At 38.7% G+C, this 22,164-nt stretch overlaps 1 protein-coding gene across 9 annotated transcripts in view; it reads right to left on the bottom strand.

Moving 5' to 3' along the window:
- The window catches only part of LOC124777617 (sodium bicarbonate cotransporter 3), a 960,712-nt gene that overhangs the window by 105,117 nt on the left and 833,431 nt on the right, over positions 1-22,164 (bottom strand). For all 9 annotated transcript variants that reach the window (XR_007015757.1, XM_047253082.1, XM_047253080.1 and 6 more), the window contains one exon: positions 14,441-14,620. Coding sequence is in view for 8 of the 9 variants with exons in the window: in XM_047253082.1 (XP_047109038.1) it covers positions 14,441-14,620 (180 nt within the window). In the remaining variant the exon portion in view is untranslated. The remainder of the gene's footprint in view (positions 1-14,440; positions 14,621-22,164) is intronic.

Below are 22,164 nucleotides of genomic sequence, written 5' to 3'. Positions count from 1 at the left end.
GGTTTCATTGACATTTGTTCCTGGCATGCCAATTTGGGCCAAGGGTTTTGGATAACACCCTCCCTGGATTCCAACTGTCATCTGTACCTGGTGTGATCACTGAATCTTCATGGTTTGCAGTGATGATAGACTTGTGCCACACCACCAGAACCAACTGCATTGCAGGATGGTCACCGTGCCCCTCCTTGGGCCATGGGCTCAACACCTCTTTCTTTGTCAGCCCTGACCACTCTTGGGATTGCGCAGGCCTTGTCATGACCACCTACCGCAGTTGTTGGGGTTTTGTCAGCACCAATGGTGGGTCTGCTTCCTGTGACCAGAGATGGTGCCTCCCACTAAGCTAAGCTAAGTCTCCATTGCCATAGTCTCTCCTCACCAGTCTGCCATCACTGCTGCCTGTACTGTACTGACCCCCCCCCCCCCCCCCCCCCCTCCTGCCTCATCATCCTGACATCCGAATGGCCCCAGCACTCCTATTGCAGGTCGTGTTCACCATTGCCCCTTGGTCCCCGGGCAGTGGGGGGTCCTCTCATCCTAATCACCTTTGTCCATACGCACCTGTCAGTATGGAACTTCTTGTAACTTTCTCTGTATGACTATCTTTTCAGAGATGGTTGTGGGACTTGGCTGTTCAGTAAAGAAAGTAAAATCAAACACCTTTCAGCTGTCTAAATTTCCAAACTTTTATTTTATTGGGCTACCAGTTTTGGCAATGTATTATGCCATCACGTACAAATCTACAGATAACAGTCTTTGAATGCTGGCCCCTATTCTGACTGGAACTGAGGTTGGAATCCTCCTATACATCGGTCAGGGGGCATGAAGATGGCATAAATATCACCAAAATTGGCAACCCTATAAAATAACAGTTTAAAAATTTAGACACTGAAAGGTGTTCGCTTTGACAATCTTGTACCTTTGGTTGCCACTCCCAATGCTACCATAGACACCTCTGCAGTCACAGCATCGTAGATAGTGACACCTGATCTCCTCACGAGGAAGGAGGAGTGTAGTAATCTTCTGGTTACTACACACTTACTGCCCACAGTGGATATTAGCCAGGCCATTACGCCAGGTGTAGTATGTGCCAACATTCGAACAGTTTGGTCACAGCTCACCGAGGTAGCCACCTGGGGCAGCCCAGTCACCAACCACAGCACGTCCCGAGCAACACCAGATGGAGACAGCATCTTTACAAGGCCATACTTGGATATCTGGGCCCTCAGCTGCCAATGTATTCAATACATGTAACTATATCAAGTATGCTGTTCTTGTCACTCCATGACTTAATAAACTATATCTGTTTTAGGGCTGTATATTTCCTTGGTAGAACAGGCCTGCCACTACTGTTTCTTTTTCTTTTCTTTTTTTTCGCTCACATTTCAACTATTCCCTCTCAACATGTGGAGAGTGGGCCCTTGTAGAACTTAGTTCTTTCGAGCCCAGTCTAGCTGGCATTGGGGCAGGGGCATGCTGATTCAGAATAACAACTTGTCTCACAGCATGGTAATTTTGAACTTGCAATCCTTACAAAATCACGGTAAGGGGTTTGCGGCCCACAGTACTAGCAAGTCTATACATTCCCAATGTACACTGACTTTAGAAGCCTGATTTATAATGTTCAGAGTTTCAACAGTGTCTTTAGACCTCTGTTGGATTACATGGAAAAGATAATTAACAAGAAAAGACACCTGTGACATTAAAAGTTGATATTTGAAAAAAATCTAAATCCTACTATAGAACAGTGGACCAAATCTTTTCGTTGTGTGAGCCACAGTCATATAGAATTTCTTGAAGGAAATTTCCACCATTTGATTGTTAATTGTCCATTTATATTAAACAATTATGATTTTGGTTATGTAGCCATTCTCAAGTGCATGTTGAAATGTTAAAATATGTCTGATCTGTCTGTGACATGTCATCATCAAAAAAACACATTTCTGGTCTTACAGACCACTTGTCATATTACAGGATACAAGTACATATTGAAGGGACATAATATGGCTGGCATTGTGCATCCATGAATGCAGATCACAGGAATGTATTAGCTGTTAAATATGCCATACTTTGTGTTAATAGTTTCTCATTATGCACAATGTCAGTCATGTTATGTATCTTCAATATGTACTCAAGTTCTGTAATAAGACAAATGGTCAATAAGATCAGAAATATGATTTTTTGACAATTAAATGTCAGACAGATAAGACAAATTTTAACATTTCAACATGCACTTGAGAAAGGCTATAAAGCCAAAATTATGACTGTTTAAAATAAATGAACAATTAATAGTTAAACGGTGGAAATTTCTTTAAAAAACAAAAAAGTGGCCCAAAAATGTTATGAATGCCATTTTCAAGTGTTCCATGAGTGAGACTAACTCTAGACCAGAGCTATTTGAATCTGGTCACAAGAAATATCATCCATTGTTTTATAACTGCCTCACGAGTTGGTCAAACATTACTTTTGGGATAATGATGATAATATTTGGTGGTATTGCACAAGAAGTCCAAGAAGAGCAGATGAGAAGAACAAGGGCAGGGTGTACACGTGGACAAGGGAAAAAAATTCGCGGATTTCTCGGTTAAAAATACACTTTCTCATGGGTGAAAACATACTTTTTCCCTGTTAACTGACAGTATATTTTCTCTCGAAACTGTATAACTTATCAGTCCTTTGAATGATTACGGTTTTATACACTGGCGTAGAATTTCCCGGCACTTTAGAAAATGAAACACTGGGAAAAAAACACGTTTTGGAAAAATCTTTGATTTGCAGCAACATGTATGCTGCAGATTTTCGTATTACGAAAGTATAAATTTGAATTCCACCAAACACTGCACGTTACTTTGCGAAGTATTGAAATTGAGATTGCGATACACTTTTGTAAGCCAGTCATAGCTCATGTCACGTGATCTCACCAGCCGATGAAAGCTGGTATTCAGAGCTTAGGACACATGATGTAGTCAACCAATAGAAACATCACTGTTAAGTAGTGCGAACACAACACAGAAACAGAAAAAGTTAAGCGTTTAAATTAATATACATAGTGTCGCTACACGAAACGCAAAGCTTTCAAATATAATATTGGTCTATAATATTAATACACTGCAAGAGAAGCTAAGTTTTCACATACAATGTCGGTCTTTTATGCGCGTATTACAATTTAAGATATATTACACAAATGTGCCAGTAAAATTTTTAATAACAACATAAATGTCTGATCTTCTGGGCTCAAACTTCATCTAAATGGCTCATCATCAACGAGTTGATTTTTAAATAGAGTCAAGCGCTCTGTGATTTAAGAAATTCATCATACATTCTCGCACCATTCAGAATATTTTCCCACGAAATAGGTTCATTTCTGCAGTTGCTAGAGAGCGCCAGATGACAGGCGTCACCATGCTTGCGCAGCTATGAGGTCGTAGGAAGCCCGTATGTTTTTACGTGTAAAGATTAAAATATCTTACATTATGTCATGAAAGAAACAAGACATCAGAGGATACTCCAAGAGCATCGGAATTTTGTGACCCATAATAAAATCTGCACATTTAAAGTGCAATTCGTACGTGCAGGTTCCCAGTGAAGTAGGCCACGACCTGATATTAAGCTTTTCAATGTGGTTTTCGGGATGTAAATTTTCTTGGAGTACCATTACTGTGTTATCTCATGTTTGGTTTTTTATTATGGCATAATGCCATACATGCTAGAAGTTGAAAACGTACACTTGAAATGCAGCACCAGTGTGTGGAATTAAACACTTCGTTTGAAATATTCTGTCTGCCTCAGCGGAAAAGATCAATAAAAGAAAATTTCTTTAGCAGACTGACAAAAATAACTTCATTGTTCTGCATGGTAATTAATGCTTGACTGTCAGAAAGATGGAAATAAAATAAAATCTGCAACTAATAACACATTTTAGCCTTCCGTAATTATGTGAATGTATTTTAATTCACTTGATAGCTCCTGGCCAAATAAATCTGTTTTGTTTTCATTTGACGTGAGAGCAGTAAATGAAGAGGAAACAGCAAAATCACTAAATGTAAACACGGGTCAAGTGGTGACTATCCAATTCCCCACTATAACTCAGACCGCTCTGCGCATCAGCTCTGGATCTACAGTATTTCCGAATCAGGGCAATACACCATCACTCCCTCGAGTGTTTGAGAAAGGACGTCAAAAATTAAAAGAAACTCGAATTTTCAAAAATATTTTCATTTTGTAGTGCACATCTTTCTGAAGAGTCTGATGCATAAAACATACGTGTTTGAGAGAATGTAAGACATGTTATTTGGTCATAAGTGTGCCAAAGTGCAGTACCATGCCTCCTCACACAGAATTTTTCTATCGCATGTCACTGTATTTCATTCCGTGGAACTGAAACATGTATATTTTGTAATGGATGCCTTCAAACCATATTCAGGACAGTGGAAATCAAAATGTCCTGTGGTGCCTCTCCTCCTTACAGTCGGCCGGTTCGACTTCCTGTCACTCTTTTTTTCTTTTTTTTTTTTTAAAAAAAATGAAGAACTCTTCAGAAAATTTGCACTCTTTATTCCCTATCAGCTAACAACTTCTTGCTTTGTGTGGCATAAAATTAAATATAGGATACATAAACCCAGTAAAGGCATGAGACAAGCAAGAAAATACACATTTCTTCAAACCTTAACTTCTAGAATTTTTTTCTCTCTAATCTTGCTACAGCTTTACACGGCATGCTCTCCTTTCTGCGAAAGTATCTATTACCTCATCAAATTTCGTCACACATTTTGCTACATGAAAAATTGAAATGTTATTTAATACTGAAAAAGCTGTTAACACAAATAATATCCACGACTGGTGTGGCTTCTTGATCTGATTACATCTATTTTGTCACTGTCTGATAGATAAAACAAAATAGGCCTTTCTAATACTGCAGCAATTTTGTAACACACACCAAATAAATGCACAAATGGCCATTTTTATAACACGATGGAATATAATACACGAAGTACCAATATCGAATGCCTATTAGGCCTACTACAAGCAAAATGCTTTACGTTAGGAAATAGTTTCACACTTCATTCATACGCTCCAGTTCCTCAAGCATGAGATCCAAAAGTAGTAGTATGAAATTTTTATAAAAATTTGGAATCGTCATATTGTTTCGTAATTTGTGTGATGTCCCCGTTTCTTCTCCTTCCTCCTCCTAACAAACAGTCTTGTTATCGCTAATTCTGTAACAATACCTGCCAATGTCAAAGGTTATTCGCAGGTTAATGTCACTAATTCTCCCAGAATCACCGGTTTAGTTATCCTGCTATTATTCTCTGGTTAGACGTTGTTACATGTTCGTACAACGGGTTTTCCGCGCTTCATCCAGAATGGAACTTACAGCGGCTGCTAGCTGGGGACTGTACAACTGGCCCTTACTAGTATAGCGATATGGCCAAAAATTTTCTGTCAAAATTTCATTTTCTTGGTTACACCGAGAAGGTAGTACGTAATCTTTCTTACCTGTTATACATTTATTTTCACTCCTGTAGTCTGAATCTATGGATTTCGCTAGTAATTATAACAATGCTCATCATTTGCAAACCCAATCAACCACACAATAAGACAGCGGTTGGCTTGGCATTCATCCGTTCGGCCTTAACTCTGCTCAGCTTGTATAGCCTCCTTTTTCTGTAGGAAAGTTTGTTTCTACATGCGACAAGGATTAAAGTCATATGAATAATCGATAGACTAACGTGCACTGGATGCTAGATGCCAGTTGCTTTGTGAAACAAGGTTTTCTCCCCTCAAGAATATGAATTTGCCCCCTCCCCTCCTAGATGTGGGCCTGCTGCGCATGCATCAATCTGGCAGCGTGGGCGCTCCAGTAAAAATTTTCCCGGTAGCATCTAGCTGCTTGCTGCGACTGCTCACAAAGCCAACAGCTACATTTCTGTAGCCAGAAGCAGGAGAAGGTACTACTAAACTGCGCATGCGCATGATCCCGCTTGTAACTGCTAAAACGAATCTAATGTAAACAGTTGTGACGTCACGCTCATCGGAGGCAATTTGTTGTTACGAAACATTGCATAGTCTTCTTAAAGCCTTTGACATCTTTTGCTGTTGGCAGACGCTTGTATGAGCACTGTGTTTTGTTGCTGTATATGGCGCATTTCCTTTGCAATTTAAGTTTTGTTTTCGTTTTTTTTTCTTGATCATGTTTTACTGCTGCAATATTATTCTGCAATAGCTGGATACAGTAATATCCTTTGTTAGAGTATCGGTTCTTACCAGCCAAAAAAACAAAAATTTAACTGAAAACATAAACAATGAAAAATTACCGGAATTCTAAAAAATTCCCGGTTTTTTCCTGGTTTTCTCCCGGATGAAAAAATTCCCAGGTTTCTCCCGGATCTTCCGGGTCATATACACCCTGAAGGAAGACACAAGGAAAGGAAAGGAAAGAAAGAAAGAAAGGAGAGGTGTACGAGTGTTAGTGGAGACAAGCAAACTTAAGTGAGCAGGCCAGCTTTAAGTATGTAGTAATGAGGAGTAGAAAGCTTGTAGGGGGAGAGAGATGAGGGAGATGGCATGGCAACAGGAGATTGGTTGCAGGACACCTGAGAATAATGCCAATTTAATTTGCTGTCAAGGTGGCCCCATACCAAGTAAATACCGTCAAGTGTAGGGAAGCAGATGCAGGAATTCTTGCATTGCCTCTCTCGATAAGATCCTGTTAGTGATGGTTTGCCATTGTCATCCTCCAACCTCTTATGAAGTATCAAGTGTGTATCTGTGTCATGCAGATGAGTGTGACAAGTGTTTTTATAGTGTCATGTTGTGATTGTGTTGTTATGGATGAAAGGGAGGGAGACATTGAAATCCAGTGCCAAAACATAGCCTATTCCCCTCGAACAGCACCAAGGGACTGCCAAGCTTAACATCCCCATCCATTGCGTGGATTGCCATCCACAGCGTCATATGGCCTCACTTCACAAGACATTATGGAGATGTTTGGAATTTAATCCAGTACATTGATGCAGTCAGGAACTTAATACCACCACCTCTCTTTCCCTTGCTGTCCAAACAATTGCAGTGAAAATTTTCCACCCCAGAGCTTGAACCACCTTACTCTCAAGTTGGGCACCACCAAAAAGGTATGTGTTAGCAATCTTGGCTACAGAGACAAGTTTAATTTGATTTATAGGTATGTAAACATAGTTGTATAAAAGGTCACACTCTCAGCAGTCTCCTCCCAGTTTGTTCTGTTCCATCCCAGACCCTGCTCTTGTGTTACTGGTGCAACATGTTATTACTGAAGTGTGAGCAAGAGAACACAATGAGTTGTAATGTGGTATAAAAATATATACTCCACAAATCAAATGGTCCATCTTCTGGAGTAAAAAGCCATAGATCAGAGAACAATAAGCTAATGGAAACTGGTGTCCTACATCATACTGTCTCTGTGACTGGAAGGTGTTTGTTATACTTTCCACAGCATATTTTCCTCCACTTCTTGCTACTTTTAATCCAATGGTTTACGATCTTCTGGCTCAACAGCAAGGAAACAACATGCAGGATTGTCTGAATTGTTTTCTGTGATGGATATATTCAAGAACTGATTATATAAGAAAATTGTTCTCTTTCTCACGTCTCATCTGCCACAGTGCCTTGAATATCGCCTGCATTTATATCACATGCATTTCCAGGGTGTAGACTGTGAATTCATTTAGTAGGTCAAACAAAACTATGAGTGCTGTCTTTTAAAATTGTTATCATATTATAGCGGTTATCTTTCTTGAGATTTTTTTCCTGATAGCAGGTTCAATCTGTTCTGAGAAAAGGCTGCCAGCTCTGAAAAAAATTAGTTGTGATGTTTTTCCATCACTACTATGTAAAAATAGTCAAGTTTTTTCACTAATATATAATAAATTTTGGAAAAATTTGTGCTAAATGTTCCTCACTGGAGCTAATTAACAAGTTTTAACAATTCCACGATAATTTTCTCCAATTAGGAAAAAAAAGTTAACAATAATCAATTAAAAAAAAAAAAAGAACAGCTTCTATGTGGCATCATGGAGCTTTTCCTCTCAACATCTGTGGCCTGTGTGGCATGCGCAACAGCAGCCAATCTATATTACACATTGGGTGAAGCCTGTCAGCTGGGATGTTCACTCACACCACAGGAAAAAAAGAACCAAATACATGTGAAAGAAAGAATTAAATGTTAAATAAAAGTCCATCAAAAGAAACTGTAATCAAATTAGACATTACTTCTGATTGCAGCAGCGACACAAGTACAAATGCTAGTGTCAGCACTTTGGTGACACTAAAATATCTACAATAACTCTGGGGCTCTTAGGAAGCAAAGATGGTGATTTGCTTCAACTTAGGCATAAAAGATTTACACTTGTCACATACAGCTAATTGAATGAATCCCAATGGGCTTCTTCCTACAAATGACTAACAAAAAGTTACTTGAAGGGTAGGTGAACAACAGTACTGTGTAATATTGATTACAGCAAAAAGTATGCCTTATATGCTTATTGCACCATGAGGAGTTGCCACCTGATGTAAAATAGCGGTGTCACAGCCTCAACGCAAAGGTGGAAATGAGGCTAATCCTGAATACCCCTGTGGCCAGCGTCATTCCTTCATGGTCAGCCACATGAAGATCTTCAAATAGTATAACAGAGTTGACCCATATAGTGTATCACGGGCGCCGACTTATAAAAAATATTGGGGAGGGGGGGGGGGGGGGGGAGGACATAATTGGGGTCTTGCCATGGGAAATTTTGTAAATTTTAGATGAAAAATAGTGAGTTTTAAAGCTTTTTAAGTATTTTAGAGTCATATGATCAACATTAGAACTCCGAAAACTGGACTCTAGATAACTCGACACTGTTAAAAAAAGACAGTGCGTACAGAATAGATTCCAAGATATAGGAGTGGCTTGAAGACTTCTTAAAGAATAGAACCTAGTATTTTGTCCTTGATGGCAGATGTTAATCAGAGTCAAGAGTATCATAAGGAGTGGCCCAGGGAAGTGTAGTAGGACTGCTGTTGTTTTCTATATACATAAATGATCTGCCGAACACAATGAGCAGCAATCTGCAACTGTTCCCTTATGATTCTGTAGTATACAACAAAGTGTCATTATTGAGAGGCAATAGGACTATTCGGGATGACTTAGATAGAGTTTCTATTTAGCGTGATGAATGTCAGCTTGCTCTAAATGTACAAAAATGTAAGTTGATGCAGATGAGCGGGACAAATAAACTTGTATCATCCAAATGCTGTGTTACTGGTGTGCTGGTTGACGTAGTCATATCAATTAAATATCAACATGTACTGTTGCAGAGTGATATGAGATAGAATGAACATGCAAAATCAGTAGTACGGAAAGCAAACTGCCAACTGCAGTTTGTTGGGCAACTTCTAGGGAAGCATAGTTCATCTACAAAGGAGACCTTGGGTAGAACACTAGTGCAACCCATTCTCAAGTACTGCTTGAGTGTTTGGGATCTCTATCACTTTAAATTAAAGGAAGGTATCAAAGCAGTTCAGAGGCTTGCTTCTAGATTTGTTACCAGTGGATCTGATCAATATACGAGTATTACAGAGCTGCTTTATGAACTCAAATGAGAATCCCAGAAGGGAAGACATTGTTATTTCTTGAAACACTATTGAGAAAATTTAGAGAACCAACATTTTCAGCTGATTGCAAAAGAATTCTACTGTCACCATATGGAGTCTTATAGACAACAAGGCTGACACATGTTTTCGCTTTGAAAAAAGAAACAAAACATAAACATAAACAAGCACGGTATTTTCGTAAAAAGCTAATTTAATTTACAGTAATAATCATGCTTATAGACTATTACAGAGCAGTGAATATATAGCCCTGAAAAGACTGAAATTATATTTAAATAGATCCTAAACTATCACTAAAAGAATAAAACTTAAAATATTGATGTTGCACAGTAATAACACTGTGTTTAATAAGTGAAATAAACTATTATTAAATGAATAAAACATAAAATATTGATGTCGCACAGTAATAGCACTTTGTTTAATAAGTGAAATAGCTAATTTAAGCTTATTTTGAATAAGGTTCAGGATTCATTAAATAAAACAATATCTCAAAGTTAATGCTTTAATACAGTCAATAAAGTTAATACAGTATGCCTAATACTTTCAGTCAAAAAGTATGTAAATAGCGGGTTTTAATTGGGCCCTAAAACCTAAAAGTAATTGAGTATTTGAAAATAACTAATATAATACCATAGTAATACAATACTAAAGTAGTACTAATATTTTGAAACTGAAAATTTAACATTGTGTATGTATTTAATTCTCTATTTTATAAAGATATTTAATATTGCTCTAAATGCCATATTTAGGGCTAGAGTGTCTTTAGAAATGTGCAGATGTCGACTGTCTGACTGGATTACTGAATATGAAGTTCTTGATGACTCACCAGATATCCAACTCATCCACAACATCTCGGTGGGCATGAAGAACAGCCAAGTTGTTCAGTCGCTTCTGTCCCATTGTTGATCGGAGATGAGATATGACTTCGAACGTCTAAGGGCACTAAATGACCATTCCACTGTTGCTGTTGTGACTGGAACTGGTTGGAGAAGCTTACAGCACTTCACTACTTCACATACGATTTCTCCAACTGTCCAACTGCAGGCTGTTGTGTAATGTTCTTTCTTACATCATGCAAGTTTTTCAAGATGAGTTGTTTTTTATTAGCAATATTGGCTAACATATTCAAGTGTAAGCACAGTCTAGGTCATTTTTGAAAAACTCAGTTGATTTTTCCAATTTTTTTTTCACCTCTGTTTACTAAACGCAAGCACTCTTGTTCAACTGCAATGACCTGTGTGAGTCCAGATGAAGCAAACCGCTCAGTAATGCAAGATTGCACCATTTCACAAACTTCAATGTAAACAGCTTTGTAGCATTCCTTTGGGGTTTTGAAAGTGTGTGGTGAGCTAGCTTCATTGTTTTCATACTTCTTTGATATACTTCGATCCCGAGGAAGCGACGGATCATCAACTTGTGAAGGTTTTTCTATTCAACACAATTCCCAAAAGTGTTCAAAACTATCACGCCTTCCATTCAATATACAAATCAAGCCCTCATATATTTTTTTTCCAGATCAGGAACACTTAGATGAGGGCATTGAATTTTTTCATTGACATCCTCTACTGGGTTAATTGCATGGCAATAAAGATGTAGAAAGAAATAAGTCTTGAATTGTAATATTGACTCAAGGTAGCCTGCACATTTGCAATCTGCCTCTGTTTTGTTCTCTGCAGAAAATGTTTCAAAAAACTCTAAAAGTTCTTCAAAGTTGTTCAATAATCTCAAGATACTAAAAGCTCGCATAGTCCATCGAGTCGGGCTAAAGGGTTGTAGACCAGCTTGGTTGTTGGTGCTCTCACAGCATATGCTTCTGAAAAGTCCCATCCTTTTGCTGGATCCCCTTACGGTGTTTATTAAGTCCTTGGCTAAAGCCATAATTTCCCCTCATAGACGTAAGATGGCAGAGACTGTCTACAACTGCCACGTCTAAACAGCGAGCAGTGCAGTGCACATAATGTGCTTTCAGTTGTACATCCGAAACTAATGTTTTTAGTCCTTTCAAGTTACCTCTCATATTCGTGGCACCATCATAGCACTGTCCTCTTAAGTTATCCATAGACAAATCAAGATGAGCAAAAACATCTTTAAAAAAACTAAACAGAGTTTGTGATTCAGTGTTGGGGGTCTCGTGTAAGCCGATAAAGTCTTTGTTGATGATTAAGGAATCATCGACAGTACGAATACAAAATGACATTTGTTCATGAATCAAAGAATCACTTGTTTCGTCAACCATAATAGAAAAATGTTCAGTCTTCTTGACTGAAGCCAATACCTTTCTGAACTCATACTTTCCTACTAGATCAACGACCTCATTTCGAATATCGTGGGACATCCACTTATACCCCAAATGCCCTAACAAATCTTTAAACTCAGGTGTGTAATTCTTCTAGAGTTCCAACAATTGAAAAAAAATTTGAGTTTACATCTTCATGCCCTCTAATTGCTAGTCCTTGTCAGCACAGAAATTGCACGGTAATAAAAATTGTCTCAAGAGCTAAATGCCCTTCCTTCATATCACTATCTAACTGTTCATTCAATTTGGAGGCCAAACTTTGGTTAGTGACTGAATTTAGATTCAGAACACCGTCTTTATGCGTAAATGTACTTTCATGTAGACAGAATTTTTCCAAACCCAACTAAAATGCTGTAGGCACACCAGAGGCAGTCTGCTGTAAGCTATTTCACCTCTACAAGCATCTATCCCACTGGCATGTTGCCCACCTTAGTAGTTAGCACTTTCTCTCTCTCTCTCTCTCTCTCTCTCTCTCTCTCTCTCTCTCTTTTTTTTTTTTAAATTGAAGTTCACATTGTTCTGATGATCTGAGCAGTCAAACCAAAGTTCCACTGCCAAACAGCATTGTTGTCACTAAAGCAAGGTCAGAGCTTATGGTTACACAGCACTGGAGGAACTCACCAATTTCCAGTCCAGGAAACCTGGTTTCCACACCTACATCTACATACATACTCCATAAGCCACCATATGGCACACCACTACTAGCCACTCCCTTTCCTGTTCCATTTCCAAATGGAGCACAGGAAAAACTACTGTCTATAAGACTCCATATGAGCCCTAATTTCTCCTATTTTCTCTTCGTGATCCTTACGGAAGTTGTAAGTTGGTGACAGTAGAATTCTTTTGCAATCAGCTGAAAATGTTGGTTCTCTAAATTTTCTCAATAGTGTTTCAAGAAATAATAATGTCTTCCCTTCTGGGATTCTCATTTGAGTTCATAAAGCAGCTCTGTAATACTCGTATATTGATCAGATCCACTGGTAACAAATCTAGAAGCAAGCCTCTGAACTGCTTTGATACCTTCCTTTAATTTAAAGTGATAGAGATCCCAAACACTCAAGCAGTACTTGAGAATGGGTTGCACTAGTGTTCTACCCAAGATCTCCTTTGTAGGTGAACTATGCTTTCCTAGAAGTCGCCCAACAAACTGCAGTTGGCAGTTTGCTTTCCCTACTACTGATTTTGCATGTTCATTCTATCTCATATCACTCTGCAACAGTACACGTTGATATTTAATTGATATGACTATGTCAACCAGCACACCAGTAACACAGCATTTGGATGATACAAGTTTATTTGTCCTGCTCATCTGCATCAACTTACATTTTTGTACATTTAGAGCAAGCTGACATTCATCACGCTAAATAGAAACTCTATCTAAGTCATCCTGAATAGTCCTATTGCCTCTCAATAATGACACTTTGTTGTATACTACAGAATCATAAGGGAACAGTTGCAGATTGCTGCTCATTGTGTTCGGCAGATCATTATGTATATAGAAAACAACAGCAGTCCTACTACACTTCCCTGGGCCACTCCTGATGATACTCTTGACTCTGATTAACACCTGCCATCAAGGACAAAATACTAGGTTCTATTCTTTAAGAAGTCTTCAAGCCACTCCTATATCTGGGAATCTATTCTGTACGCACTGTCTTTTGTTAACAGTTTGCATTTGCCTCTTGCCCTTCATCTATGTTTTGCTGGATATTGATCTTGCTGAGTTTCTTACATGTGATGTTTTCTAAAGTCAGGTTGTTCTGTAGACAGAAGATTTTATGCCTCGAGAAAATGTATTATATTTGAATTTCATATTTGCTCAAGAATTCTGCAGCAAATCAATATTAAGTATATTGGTCAATAATTTTGTGGATCCATTATTTTATCTCTCTTGTATGCAGGAATCACCTGTGCTTTCTCCCAGTTCCTTGAATCTTTGTACTGACCAAGAGATTTATGATAAATGCTAAGTAAGGAGGCCAATGCCAGGGAGATTCCATCCAGACATGGTAACTTATCAGTGCCAGGAATGCCTGTTCCAATGTTCTCCATAAGGGAGTCTGGGCAACTGTCAAATTATGCTGTGTGAATTACTTTTAAATGCAAAACTTGAAATTTCCAGCGTTCCTTTTGCTGTCTTCTCAGTGACCTAGCACAGACTATTCTACACTGTGACAATCTGTTACATTTTCCATATTGATAAATATTAATTTTTAAGAATACCTAATACCCATGTAAAATGTTGGTGCTGTTGCTTTGTTATTTACTGAAGAGCATTGTCATTCTTAGACCAAACAATCACTGAGCTATCTGGAGATAATCACAAGCCTAAGAGCTTGCAGTTATATTGGAAAGACAGCTGAAATACAAACTAGAAGTTACAGATATAATAAAGCTGTTACTTTTGGTACAAAATAATGCAAGTAGGTGGAGCTGCAGCCATTTGAAACAAAAATGGTAAGTGGTACAAAGATACCCTGACAGGTAAAAAGCTACCCTAATTGACTGTAATACACTAACCTTTAATTTGTTTTCTTTGCGGTTGACGATAACAGCTGTGATTTGCTGATCCATAAATATGAGAATTGTACCCAGGAGAGCTGGCAAAACTGCTGCAATTGCTGTCCATGGAGGATTATTATTAAATGGATAAATGAGCCACCCACGGTCAGGTAATGTTGGCTTGAATTCTCTGGGCACCTAAAAAAAAAAATGAATATAGTTAAAAGTGGAGCTAGACAACACAAACAGGATATGTAACTGACAGATGTTGTTTGTCACTGTAAGTTCAATACAATGTTTAAGTGTTGGTTGAAACAAATAAAGAAAATTAAAAATTTGAAAAATGAAATCTGCATAAATAATTTTTTTCCAATCTGTATCTGATAGCATAAACTTTAATATAGTTCACTCACACATCTGTCTGAATGTACATGCTGTTAAAAGCCAGTAAAGTTTGGTGGTGGGGTGGGGGGTGGGGGTTGCAGTTGTGGTGCTACAGCAATATTTGAGAGATCTGAGCCTCTGGATCACCATAATGCTGAAGAACGGTAGGGCCTCTATTATTGAGGAAACTAGATATTACCTGTATTGAATAGTATGAGTTATTAACTTATAGATGATGTTGTAATTATATGTACATATGTGAGTTAGCATTACTGTCTATTGTGTAAAAATTTCTTTCTTTCTTTCTTTCTTTCTTTTTCTTTTCTCCTCTCTCCACACTCAGAGTTCAATTTATATCAAGTCCAACCCCAGTAGCTGAATGGTCATCACGACAGAATGTCAATCCTAAGGGCCCAGCTTCGAATCCCGGCTGGGTCGGAGATTTTCTCCACTCAGAGACTGGGTGTTGTGTTGTCTTAATCATCATCATTTCATCCCCATCGATGTGCAAGTCGTTGAAGTGGTATTAAATCGAAAGACTTGCACCCGGCGAATGGTCTACCGGACTGGAGGCCCTAGTCACATGACATTTATTTATTTAATTTATATCAACACTGTGGTCATATCAGAAATAGTAATGGACCAGTTTTGGAAAGTTTTCTAGTTCAATTAATGACACCAATAGTAAACAAAGATGGTTTAAGGGAGTTATGAAGACCATTATCAAGATTATGAGGCCAGGACTTGAACTTGTCTTCATCAGCATACAAGTCCAACATCTGAACCCCTGCATTACCTCTTACAGTCTGTAAACGCTATTACATGTTGAGACTTTTTGTCAACTTTAGAAGCAAAAGAAAACATCACACAAGAAAACCAATTCCTAGAAATGGTAAGAGGAATATGGTTCTGCAGAAACAATTGAGCAATTTCACCAAAACTTAAAAAAATCTCTTTTAGGAATAATGGAAGAAAATATCGAGAAGGTTCACAGAATATCTTGGATAAGATTCTGCAAGCAAACTCATGGAAAAAATCATAGAGTAATATCAAAAAGAAAGATGACAAGGATGAATTTGTTGAAAGGAGAGAATGTCAGTTCATGGGCTGATGAGTGTCCATCTTTTGCCCTAGTGTGAAGAGTCCCGGCAGAGAAAATTCTTTTGGTTGCAAATACTAACACAATTTTGGAAGTAGAGTAAAGTTGAGGGTAATGGGACATGGAGGTCAACTGAACCACTCAATGAAACATAAAAAACCAGTTAATGACAATGGTTCAGTTAATTCCAAAGCATGACTTGGTTAAACTGCTGTTGGGATTAAGTAGATCACTTGCAACTGAGTTACATTTTGATGTATTTTTTTTACCATTTAAATTTGGCTTTATATTATTTTTGAGACATTCTTAAAGGAGTTGGGCATTTTGATCACTGCTTCACAGTATATTTATGAAGTCTGTTGCTAATAACCCACTTCAGTTCAAAAGAAACTATGATGTGCATAATTACAATACCAAACAAAAAAATTATGTTCATTAATCCACATTAAGGTTGTCTTTAACACAAAAAGGGGTGCACAATGCTGCAACAAAAATTTTTGATCACTTATACAGTGGTATAAAATGTCTGACAAACAACAAGAACAATCTGAAAACAATTGAAAAAGTTTCTCCTTGACACCCATTCCACAGTAATGTGTAACGGATGATGGATAGGAATTACTAACTGACATCTGTACATATAATTTTTAAAGCCTGTAACTGTTATTCATGTAGCCAGATTTATGTATCAATTGGTGATATGATGTGTTGATACTGCCATTGGTACTCAAATGCCATCATTCTATGCCAACTTACTTATGGGTAATCTGGAAGAATCCTTCCTATGTAGTCAACACCTAAAATCTTGTGTCTGGTTCAGACTGACTGGTGACATGGCACCATGGCCAGGACAACCTTTGCTCTTTCCTCCTAACTTCAACATCCATTCCCAAATCCACTTCACCCGGTTCTTCTCAACTCAACAAGCCACCTTCCTAGATGTTGATCTCAACCTTTCAGATGGCTCCATAAATATGTACGAGGGCAGTTCAATAAGTAATGCAACACATTTTTTTTCTGAAACAGGGGTTGTTTTATTCAGCATTGAAATACACCAGGTATTCCCCAATCTTTTAGCTACACAACACTATTTTTCAACATAATCTCCATTCAATGCTACGGCCTTACGCCACCTTGAAATGAGGGCCTGTATGCCTGCACGGTACCATTCCACTGGTCGATGTCGGAGCCAACGTCGTACTGCATCAACAACTTCTTCATCATCCGCGTAGTGCCTCCCACGGATTGCGTCCTTCATTGGGCCAAACATATGGAAATCCGACGGTGCGAGATCGGGGCTGTAGGGTGCATGAGGAAGAACAGTCCACTGAAGTTTTGTGAGCTCCTCTTGGGTGCGAAGACTTGTGTGAGGTCTTGCGTTGTCATGAAGAAGGAGAAGTTCGTTCAGATTTTTGTGCCTACGAACACGCTGAAGTCGTTTCTTCAATTTCTGAAGAGTAGCACAATACACTTCAGAGTTGATCGTTTGACCATGGGGAAGGACATCGAACAGAATAACCCCTTCAGCGTCCCAGAAGACTGTAACCATGACTTTACCGGCTGAGGGTATGGCTTTAAACTTTTTCTTGGTAGGGGAGTGGGTGTGGCGCCACTCCATTGATTGCCGTTTTGTTTCAGGTTCGAAGTGATGAACCCATGTTTCATCGCCTGTAACAATCTTTGACATGAAATTGTCACCCTCAGCCACATGACGAGCAAGCAATTCCGCACAGATGGTTCTCCTTTGCTCTTTATGGTGTTCGGTTAGACAACGAGGGACCCAGCGGGAACAAACCTTTGAATATCCCAACTGGTGAACAATTGTGACAGCACTACCAACAGAGATGTCAAGTTGAGCACTGAGTTGTTTGTTGGTGATCCGTCGATCATCTCGAACAAGTGTGTTCGCTTGCTCCGCCATTGCAGGAGTCACAGCTGTGCACGGCCGGCCCGCACGCGGGAGATCAGACAGTCTTGCTTGACCTTGCGGCGATGATGACACACGTTTTGCCCAACGACTCACCGTGCTTTTGTCCACTGCCAGATCACCGTAGACATTCTGCAAGCGCCTATGAATATCTGAGATGCCCTGGTTTTCCGCCAAAAGAAACTCGATCACTGCCCGTTGTTTGCAACGCACATCCGTTACAGACGCCATTTTAACAGCTCTGTACAGCGCTGCCACCTGTCGGAAGTCAATGAAACTATAAGAGACAGAGCGGGAATGTTTGAAAATATTCCACAAGAAATTTCCGGTTTTTTCAACCAAAATTGGTCGAGAAAAAAAATGTGTTGCATTACTTATTGAACTGCCCTCATATGTCAATGACAAGCACACAAACACCAACAGTACCTCCACTTTGAATAGTGGTCACTTGTTCCATGTCAAAAAGTCTCTTCCTTACAGCTGTGCCATCCATAGATACTGCACCTGCAGTGGAAAGTAGGTGTTGGCAAAATATATTGATAACCTTACCAGGGCTGTTAGTGACAGACTGTATACTATCCAGTTCGTCCAGAAACAAATCTCCTGTGACATCTGATCTTCTGACACCAGTAAACCTGTTAACCAGCCACTGACCAGCACTCCTATGATTGCTCAGTATCACCCTGGCCTTTAATAGCTCAACCACCTTCTTCACCAGAGCATCAACTACCTCTCTTTGTGCCCTGAGATGAGAGATATCCTACCAAAAACCCTACCCACATCCCTCAAAGTAGTGTTCCATCACCTACCCAACCTACAGAATATCCTCATCCATCCGTATTTCAGCCCTGCTCCCAATCCACAACCCCATGGATCATTCGCTTGTGGTCACCCCAGATGCAAGACCTGTCCCATACACTAACCCACCACCTCCTACTACTGTTTGGTCACAGACATTTCCTACCTAATAAAAGGCAGGGCCATGTGTGAAAACAGCTACATTGTATACCAGCTACACTGCAATTACTGTACAGTATTCTATGTGGACACGACAAGTAACCAACCATATACTTGCATGAATGGCCACTGCCACTCTGGTAAACCATAAACTTTACTTCACTACATGGGCTATTTGGACACTCCCTTCCAGCATAAGTTTCTCTGAATCACACAGATAGGAACTGTCTCTATAACTACCCTGCGCCCTCACAGTCCTCCTGGCCTAAATACCCACTAACCTATTCCCAATGTGTCATCTTACACTTTCCTTCACTCTTCTGTCCACACCACTTGTTTTCTCTCCTGAGCATGCACTGTGCTTCACCCACCACTCCACCACTCTTGCCTGCCCCCCCCCCCCCCCTGCAGGCATGCTCCCTCCCTACTGCCCCTCTCTCTCTTCCCCTCCCCCCCTCTCCCCACTGTATACCTTTTATCTTGTTGTGCTGCTGTGGAGTTATTTGTCCAAAGACATGCCTCTTTCCCACCACCCCTTCCTTATATCCTTCTATACCCCCTTCCCTCCTCCGTCAGATCAGGCAACTGCTTTCAATAATCGAGTATAAATAATCAGTCTTGCAATGGCCACAGAAGTGTACGTTTGGGTGTCTGTGTGCTTGTGTGCATGAGTGTGTTTACTTTAGTTAAAGAAAGATAGTGTGAATGCTGTTTCCTGTACTGTTTCTGTGTCGATGCATCAATCTGCTATAGTTGAGTGGTTGACTTTTCCTTCTTTAACACAGTGCTCCAGCCAGGAATTTCCATTATTGTTAACCAAGTAAGTAACTATCTACAAAAATAAAAAAGCGAAAACTTGCTCATTTAGCCTAACTTTGTCCTAGTGTCTAAAGGTTTAGTACACCACACTAAATGTAGATACTGCAAGGCAAAAATCACCTTTTCTCCATAAACTAATTTTTGAGACATTTTGCTTGACGCTTTCGAGGTCTTGTACAGTAAAGAGAAATAATGGATATGCCAGGAATGTAGTGCTTCTGTTCATACACTCTGCAGATTATACATCCACAATGAGCAAGTTCATTAATGAACGAGTTTACTCATTTGATTTTATCATTATTTAAGTTTACTAGGATATAATAGGATGAACAGCCAGTTTTCTTTTCCTTACGCAACACTAACAGTATATCTTGGTCAGAATAAAATGACTTTTCTATCAGGAAGTTTTCCAATTCAGCTTTGAAAATTTGTAGCTTTTCATTCACTATCAAAGCCAACTACTCTAAGAAAATGCAACCAGCTCTGTCTTTATTATGAGTTCTCTATGATCAATGCATATAACTATGCAGCTCTGAATGCTCCAAATTTCTTCTGACTAATGGATATTTGTGATGTAGGTAGCAATAAAGTCTAAGGCATATACTCAAAGAAATAAAAACAGTGAGACGAATGAAATTAAGTTCCCAGAAAATATCTACGGCAGAAATTATGGCACACTGAAATCATTTTAATCATTTTTTCCTTAAGATAGCAGAAAATAAAGCACCTACTAATAAAGAACCAAATACAGGCACATTGGATTTATTTTTACATAAGCTATTTACATAACTCACAAACAGTTTAAAAATACAACCTCCTTCTGACTATGATAGTGTTTGTAGTAGAGTATTAAAATTTTCTGACGACTTGATAGGACTCTCCTCCAGTTATCTTTGCAATCATTCAGTGACTTAAGGTGCATTTCCTGACATCCTTAGTTAGTTACCTAGTTTGTTAGTTTAGTTACTTAGTTATGTGTTCCACTGATCAATCTCATGGTAACTATAATGATGTGGAACATGTCAAGTGCATAAGAAATGCACGCATGAATCAAGGTATCTTTTTTTTTTAACTTAAAAATTTTATTACCTATCCCATTCCATTAAATTCCACAGAATGCATACATTGTACCTATAGATTTATTTATTTCTATTCAAGAATACATCTGTGTTATAGAAGGAGTTGTCAAGTAGATATGATTTCAATTTATTTTTAAAACTATTACTGCTGTCTGTCAGACATTTTATTTCCTCTGGTAATTTATTGAAAATTCTTACAGAAGCATATTTTACCCCTTTCTGTGCCAAAGATAGGTTAATTAGAGGACAGTGTAAGTCTTTCTTTCTTGTGGTATTATAATCACGGATGTCACTGTTGTTTTGAACAAATTTTATTACTGAGTAAATGTACTGTGAGGCTGTTGTAAGAATTCCTAACCTTTTAAACAGATGCCTACAAGATGTGAGACTATGAGTCCCACAGAGAGTGGGATAAGGATATCATGTAGAACAAAGCGGGAATTATATCAAAATGTTAGAAGTAGTCACAATCAAGCTACAGCAGCCCATTACAAACAGTATTGTAAGGTGCTTAAAAATGTTATTAGCAAGGCAAAAAGTATGTGGTATGCAAATAGAATAGCTAATTCACAGGATAAAATTAAAGCCATATGGTCAGTTGTGAAGGAAGTGTCTGGTCAGCAGCACAAGGTTGATGATATAAAGTCAGTTCGCAGTAAGGTTGATGATATGAAGTCAGTTCGCAGTAATAATATTTCTGTTACTGATAAATCAGATATATGTACAGTATTTAACAACCATTCTCTGAGCATTGCTGGGGAATTAAATAAAAATTTAGTTTCTACAGGAAATCATATAAATTTCTTAGCAAATGCCTTTCCGAGATTGGGTCTGAAATATCCCTCTGTGATACAGACAAGAGGGAGATTGAGTCAATAATTAAATCACTGAAGACTAAGGACTCTCATGGTTATGATGGAGTGTCTAGTAGAATATTAAAGTACTGTGCTGCACATATTAGCCCTGTATTTAGCCATATTTGTAATTTTTCCTTTAGGAATGGTCAGTTTCCTGAATGATTAAAGTACTCAGTAGTAAAGCTGCTTTATAAAATGGGAGAAAAGGATAATGTAGATAATTTTAGACCTATTTCTATGCCATCAGTGTTTGCAAAAGTTATCAAAAAGGCTGTGTATGTAAGGTTAACTGATCATTTTATATCACACGATTTGCTATCAAATGTATAGTTCGGCTTTAGAAGTTGTTTGACAACTGAAAATGCTATATTCTCTTTTCTCTGTGAGGTACTGGATGGGCTAAACAAAAAGTTTCGAACGCTTGGCGTATTTTTTGATTTAACAAAGGCATTTGACTGTGTTGATCTCACAATACTGCTCCAGAAGTTGGACCATTACGGAATAGTGGAAGTAGCTCACAATCGGTTCACCTCTTACTTTAGCAACAGGCAGCAAAAGGTCATTATTCACAATGTTGATAACGGCTGTGATGTGGGATCTGAGTGGGGTGCTGTCAAGTG

The sequence above is a fragment of the Schistocerca piceifrons genome, chromosome 2 (assembly GCF_021461385.2).
Source record: "Schistocerca piceifrons isolate TAMUIC-IGC-003096 chromosome 2, iqSchPice1.1, whole genome shotgun sequence".
Classification (NCBI taxonomy): Eukaryota; Metazoa; Arthropoda; class Insecta; order Orthoptera; family Acrididae; genus Schistocerca; species Schistocerca piceifrons.
This window is presented reverse-complemented; position numbering and strand designations above follow the sequence as displayed.